At 37.0% G+C, this 7,990-nt stretch overlaps 1 protein-coding gene across 2 annotated transcripts in view; it reads right to left on the reverse strand.

The window, feature by feature from the left end:
- Nucleotides 1-7,990, reverse strand: part of LOC106871710 (A disintegrin and metalloproteinase with thrombospondin motifs 7) — a 345,599-nt gene that overhangs the window by 248,575 nt on the left and 89,034 nt on the right. For both annotated transcript variants that reach the window (XM_052976057.1, XM_052976060.1), the window contains exon 4: nt 3,094-3,335. In XM_052976057.1, coding sequence (XP_052832017.1) covers nt 3,094-3,335 — 242 coding nt within the window. The remainder of the gene's footprint in view (nt 1-3,093; nt 3,336-7,990) is intronic.

Below are 7,990 nucleotides of genomic sequence, written 5' to 3' on the forward strand. Positions count from 1 at the left end.
GGTGCCACGCAGTGGGACTGAACCCAGAACCATGTGGTTGGCAAGCAAGCTTTTTACCACACAGCCACTCCTGCGCCTATCTATCTGTCTATATATATATATATATATATATATATATATACATACATATATATGCTCACACACGACGGGCTTCTTTCAGTTTCCGTCTACAAAATCCACTCACAAGGTTTTGGTCAGCCCGAGGCTATAGTAGGTGCCATGCAATGGCACTGAACCGGGAACCACGTGGTTGGGAAGCAAGCTACTTACCACACGCCTACGCCTATCTGAACAGTGTGTGAACAGTATTAGAAATTGAAATAAATATATTTCGGGTTATATAATTTTTGTGGCTGCTTTGTTTTGAAGGACACTATGATGTATTAATAGGTTAATAGATTTTATTCCTGCCCTGAAACATGTGAAACTTTAGAAATCATTATTTAAATAACATGACAATAAAATGTACAAAAACATCAGTAACGTGAAGAATGTTTTGTTTGCGTCTGAGTAATTTTCAAGATTTGTGAACTTGGGTATATTTCTGACTACATCACATCTTTGCGTTTTTATGTTTGTCATTTCTTGTTTTAAATATTCGTTGGAGAAATATCTGGTCAATGAATAATAATGTTCAATATAGGCCATGGTCCATTTCATAGATACACGTACAGAGAGTGAAGAGGAAGTAAAAGAGTGGAGCGAGGGGTGGAGAAAGAGAAAGGGAGAAATAGAGGGAGAGAGAGAGAGAGAGAGAGAGAAAGAAATGTAAGGAAAAGGGAATGTATGTTTTAATAATCAAATACTGAAAAGGAATGGACATAGGGTTTTCAACAACGTTGACAGTATCATTATTTGCTAAACATCTGTTAGTTCTCTTCCTCTCCCCTCCCACTACCACCACCATCGACATCACCATCACTAAAAAAAAATTGGCAGATGTGTACCCTGCCTGGTGCCACCCCTGACTGTCTGCTATCTTCTGATGTAATTGTATAAACAGTGAGTTATGAACTGGGGGTCAAACTAACAGTCACAGAAGAAATTGTAGTGACTGCTTTGGCAGCACATAACCACATGCGCATACACACATGTATGTATACAGTTACATACACATAAACTCGCACGAACACACACACACACATGCACGCATACATAAACACGTCTAAACAGGCGTGAACACATATGAAACATAAGCGTGTAAGATGTAGGCATACACAGAAATATATATGTTTATATCAATTTTTACATATGTCATATATACACGCTCGCGCGCACACCGTTTATGCTCTATGTATATGAACATGAAAAACCCTTGTGCGCCGAGTATCATAAAAATAGGCTCCAGGCTGAGGCAGAACGGTCATATAATGTTTACAGTGAGTGTCCAGTGAGTGGTCAATGCATGACAGAAGCAATGGTCTACGAAGCAGAGCTGGTGTCGCCCAACAATAACGGAGTGTCATACATACAGAAATAAAGGAATCCTTTAAGATCAAGCTGAATAATCACAGATCCTCTTCTAGATTCCAAGACAAGAGCAATGTGACAACGTTAAACAGCTATGTATGGTGATCAAAAGAGGAAGCAGCACCATACAAAATCAACTGGAAAAAAGAACGATGTAAATCACATCTGAAGAGAAGGAGCTGCAAGCTTTGCATGGTGGCCGAAGAATCATCCTAAAACTTCACACAAGCCGAGTACTTTCCTGAACTCAAAAAGCAAAATATTCGGTTGCTGCCATCATAAGCGAAAACATTTTGACAACGTGGCCGTTCCCATCCTTGGACTAGTAAACAACATAGATGTGAGCACAACTGATATGGTTCAACCATAGCTGACATCAATCCATAGGAAATATCTTTTCTTTTCCCCCCAGGAAAATATAATTTTTCACAAGGTTTCGTTCCACTTCTTTCTACCCACCAACTAGGGTCTATATATATCTCCAGTGTAAAAAAAAAAAGGCAAAGTATTTCCAGTCACCGTGTCTGTAGTGTTATCAATATTTAGGTAATTCACGGAATTGTTGATGTCATTTAGTATTAGTCTTTTTGTAACTGTTCACAAATTGTACTTTTTTGTTCCATTAGTGTATAAGTCATATCTCTCTAGGATTTTCCATTCGATGTCAAAACCATTATGAAGCGTTATTCGATACCAGATACAGTTTGTCTATAGTGTTGTACTCTTTTTATGTATGTTTGAGGTTATGCAGTGTTTATGCTCAATGGTATGGTTTGGTTTAGAAGAGCTGATATCTGCTTAATATATTATAGCTTCTGCATTGCTTAATGATTGAGTGTTTCTGTATTGGTGTTTCTGGAAGTGTAGTTAACCACTGTTAAAACAATGGAGTCATCATTTAATGTTTCTTTTCCTTCTAAGATATTAGGGTGTAAGGGAGGCATACCTGCTATTTCTAGCAGGCTGAATGACATGATAGAAGCTTCTTCATTGAATCATCACGTAAAGAGAGAAACAGGTCTAGATCTTCAAAAAAACAAGACAGTTGTAGGAACTCTCCTCATTGGCTCAAAGAGTATTTACTTATTAGCAATGTCTCATTTGTATGGAATATTTCAAGTAGTCTAGTTCTTTTACCACAATTGCTCTCTTCTTTCTCATAGTATCCGTCATTTCATCGCTTCTCAAATATGCAACGTATACGCTCATGTACAGGCCAACGAGAAAGATACTGTATGGTTTCATATACAGGTTATATACGAGCTAACGAGGGAGCGTCTATATGACTGCTTGACCTGTGGCAAAATCTTCAAATAGCACGTTGTAGTTGTGAAAAATGGTGGGGCGCTTGTTGATACAGAATGACCAAAAAAAAAAAAAAAAAAAAAGAGACTGAATCGTAATCTTATGGTAGGAATGCTTGAGAAGTTAGGTTTGCTTGTTCAAGGGCCAATATGAGGTTAAACAATAGTAAAACAACAAAGGTCAAGATAATTACAGCAAGAATATCGTTTCTCAAACGTCTATTTCATTAGAATTGACATGGAGTTTATGGAGTTTAGCAATACAATCATCTTCGTCATATACTCATATAGGAACACGTATCAAAGCCAATATACTTACCATATTCATGACAGTCAACACGTATGTCTCTACATCCTCATTTTTGTAATAATCCATCATAATCGGATCAACAACCACAAGTGTTTCTACATGTTTCTCTGATGAAATAGATCGTTTCATCCGCCTCCTAGATCTAACTCTTTTGACTGGAATAGTTAGATCGGGGTTAGAGCCACCATCATCATTCCGATCATTATATTCACTTTCACTTTCCTTGTTTTCCTTCACAACGTTCTCATCATCTGTCAAAATGACAAAATATATACATCAACAATATATATAAATTAGAATTACTGCATATAAAACGTACTTTTTCCCGAGAAAAATCTCTTTAAAAATATCATCTCAGGTCTTAAATGCGAAGTTGAGCCTCCCATAGTCCTTGACACTAACCTGAATATGCGCTGCTGAGATAGGGGTGCTTTGAATATGCACATTAATCTTTCATGCCATTAAATGCATAAAATATTTCTAGTAAATAAATTAATTCCTTCCTAGTTCTTATTTTAGGTATAGTAAAGCTAATCCAAGTAGACATAGTGGTGTTGTTAAGAAGCAAACACATGGCATAAGGCGATGTATTCCATCGATTGACCCCACTGTATATCAACTTCGGCACATGTATACGATAAGTTATGTGAATGTATCTCTTTTTAGAATGGTATAAAACCTCTCTCACCTAGTTTCACGATTTAAAGAATCTAAGAAAGGGTTCGTGAATGTCTGGCCTAAAAGGATGGAAAAAAATTCCAGCTTACGATGGAGTTCTCTCTAAAGCCCTGAAAATAGTATTGCAAAATATTTCTCAGAGGCTCTGCTTAGTTTAAAACCCCTACATGCTCTCTGGTCGCCTTTAATGGAATTCATAGCGTAACCAGAATTTGGAGTATCGTTATTCTGGAGATAACTCAGAGTCTGGTGACCAAGATTCCTACTGTCACCACGCATGATCGATTGTAAAATCTTTCAATCGGTACGAAATAGTTGCAACTTCTTCCTAAAAAATCGGATTCTGTCGTCTTAAACAACGGTGGTAATTTTGGACGTTGTAGTCCCTAATCTGCCATTACGGGATGTTCACTTGAAAAATTTGCTTATAAGTGCACTCGATCGAGTCTGACCTGGAGTTATGGCAACAATGCATGGGTCATGGTACCATTCTCCTTTCTCTCCATCCATCCAACACCACAGCTGTCCCAAAGACCCACCAACCACAAAGGATTGACATTATTGAAAGACAAAAAACAGAGTTCAGCACCAAAACTGTTTATATAATGATAATTCTTTCCAATATAGGCACAAAGCTTGAAATCTGTGTGCAAGGGATAATCGATTACATCGACCTAGACATAATGAAAGGCAAAGTTGATCACGGCGGAATTTGGACTCGGAAAGTAAAGACGGATGAAATAAGCATTTTGTCCGGGGTGCCCACGAGTCAGCCAGCTTGCCAATAATAATAATAATGGCTTCAAATTTTGGCACAAGGCCAGTAGGCTTTGAAAGGAGCGGGAGTCCATTACATCGACCCCAGTACTTGACTGGTACTTATTTCATATAATCTTTTCTACTATAGGCACAAGGTCTGAAATTTTTGGGGAGGGGCAAGTCAATTAAATCGACCCTAATGCTCAACTGGTACTTATTTCATCGACCCCGAAAGGATGAAAGGCAAAATCGACCTCGGCTGAATATGAACTCAGAACGTAAGGACAGACGAAATGTCGCTAAGCATTTTGCTCGGCGTACTAACGATTCTGCCAGCTCGCCGCCTTAATAATAATAATAATAATGATAATAATAATAATAACAATAATAATATTAATAATAATAGTTTCTAAAATGACAGTGCGTATAATAATGTTTAAAATATAACCTCCAACATTCACAAAATATATTTTTAATGTTTTTTTTTTTTTTCCTTATTGAAAAATGTTTAGAAAAACAAATTAAATAAGTAAATAAAGTCACAAGTAACTGAAGAAATATGCCATCTAAATTCCAAGTTTTACAGTCCACAGACTATGAGGAGTAATATGATTGACAGACGGACAGAGAGACAGACAGACAGACATAAATAGATGGAGAAATATATTTGCTGTTTTTCTAATAAAGTTCTGTAGCTGTCAAATTCTCAGTGTAATTGGCTGTAAGTGGGTATATAAAGACGTATAAATGATGACTGTAGGTTTGTTGTGGATTTGAAATCAAGGACCTAGAGAGGTGATAGCGAAATAATCTAAGCAGTTGATGATCATTCCAGTTGTGTCACAATATCTGAAGCAGAATCAATAATTAATAGACAGATCGAAACAAAAAGCAAAGAAAAAATATTTCCTGCAAGAAGTTTGCCTAACACTTTCAGTTAGAAATGTAAAAAAAAAGAAAAAAGAAAAAAAAAACTGTGTACATGTGAGCGTGCGTGTATGCGCACAGACACACATATATATGTATACATATATACACACACACATATGTATACATATATACACACACATGTATACATATATACACACACATATGTATACATATATATATACACACACATGTATACATATATACACACACATATGTATACATATATATACACACACACATGTATACATATATACACACACACACACATGTATACATATATACACACACACACGTATACATATATACACACACACACGTATACATATATATATATATATATATATAGGGAGAGAGAGAGGGGGGAGGGAGAGATACAAAAAGTATATATGCATAACTGAATATATACACACATATGCATATTTTATATATGTATCTGTGTGTGTATGTGTATGCACATATTAACCCATTTTTACAAGTATGTTCTTCGAAATTTGTGAAATATCATGACATTTATACGAAAGCAAAAGGCTGAGATTTATTGTTTGGCTAATAATAGAAGCAAGAATCTCTGCCAAGAGTGGAGGGAAATGTTTCCATTGTTGCTGAATGATAAAAGAAAGTGTTTTCGCTGTTGCTAGTCATTTTGATCTAAATCTTTCTCAACCATATATAAATTATATGAATGTTTGCTGTGTCTGTCTTGCAAAACCGTACGCAGACGCACACACACACACACACAGAAACACCTACACAGACCCACACGTTTATTTCGAAAGAATTTGCTTTTTAAATTAAAAATTATCTTTAAAAATAAAACATACAAAAAATGCATATTAAAAGATTTACTCAGACATGATGAAAGATTTTTTTTTTCTTGTGAAAGCATTTTCATTTCTTTTGGGTAATATTTTCTTTTTTGGGATAGTTTTTAATTTACAAAAGAAAAAAAAAAACTCTTCCACATATTGTATCAGGAACTTTTTCTTAAAGTTTTAAATATGCGCGCGCGTGTGTGTGGATGTGTGCGTGTGTATACTTGCTTACGCATTTGCACGTGCCCACCAACATTGCTACTAAAATGCATTAATTCTATTACAAATGCATAAACCCACACACACGCACACATATTTACAAATACACACACACACATGGAAAGAGAACACAAATTATATTCAAAATTTACAACATCCGTTTCGTTAGAATTTTATCATTGCATTCATAGGTTACATTACACATAACATATAATCCACCATCTACAGATAAAATTTAAACAGGTAAGATTTCAAGCAGGTGAGGTTTCATACATCGAACATGATGTCGCTGGGTAAGTGGTATTTAAAAAAAAATAGCATTCACATTTATAGGAAAATTAGAAGGTTTGGCTTGAACAGGCATGCGCGAAGCAAAGAGATCAAAGGACTTTATTTTCTAAATTCACTTATCTAAATGAGTTTACAGCTAATATTGGTTTTGAAGACGAGCAGGAATCACAGAAATGCTGTAGCCTTGAAATGACCATGATAGTCATTAGAACCAAGTCGATATTTTGCCAGCAAAGAGACATGCCTCGTCAAGGTCAAGACGACCTCATTGTAAAAAGATGAAGCTAACGTGGAATATATGCAATGTATTTATGTCTGAAACAACGATTCTTCAACCCTTCCCCGACACACACACACACACACACACACACACATTGTTGGCACTCCGTCGCTCACGACGTCGAGGGTTCCAGTTGGTCCGATCAAAGGAACAGCCTGCTCGTGAAATTAACGTGCAAGTGGTTGAGCACTCCACAGACACGTTTACCCTTAACGTAGTTCTCGGGGATATTCAGCGTGACACAGTGTGACAAGGCTGACCCTTTGAACTACAGGCACAACAGAAACAGGAAGTAAGAGTGAGAGAAAGTTGTGGTGAAAGAGTACAGCAGGGTTCGCCACCATCCCCTGCCGGCGCCTCGTGGAGCTTTAGGTGTTTTCGCTCAATAAACACTCACAACGCCCGGTCTGGGAATCGAAACCGCGATCCTATGACCGCGAGTCCGCTGCCCTAACTACTGGGCCATTGCGCCTCCACACATACATACATACATACATACATACATACATACATACATGAAGGAGCCTTGGATCTAGGTTAGAAACCGGCCCATTCTCTATTGGCAAGAAATCTTGAAATAAAACTGAAAGACATACATAGACACGCACACTGCTGCCATGTTATTTTAAAGTTGATGTCCCCGCATAGCACAACCTCTGCCTGAAACCAGTGAACGTAAAAAGTAAATATATGTGTGAACCTCTATGGATGTTCGTGTGTGCGAGGCTTGCGCAAACTTATATTTCAATCGATGAATATTTGATAAAAGACAAAATTCGTAGGCTCTCAGCGTAACTTTAGCTGCCAAATGCCCTGTGAGTGAGTTATACATATACCTGTGTGCGTGTGTGTAGATAGATAGATAGATAGATAGATATGTCACGCTGCATTATATTGCATACTCTACTTTTGCTTATATATGTAAGGAGGGAGAGAC

Source organism: Octopus bimaculoides, chromosome 2 (assembly GCF_001194135.2).
Source record: "Octopus bimaculoides isolate UCB-OBI-ISO-001 chromosome 2, ASM119413v2, whole genome shotgun sequence".
In the NCBI taxonomy this organism is placed as follows: Eukaryota; Metazoa; Mollusca; class Cephalopoda; order Octopoda; family Octopodidae; genus Octopus; species Octopus bimaculoides.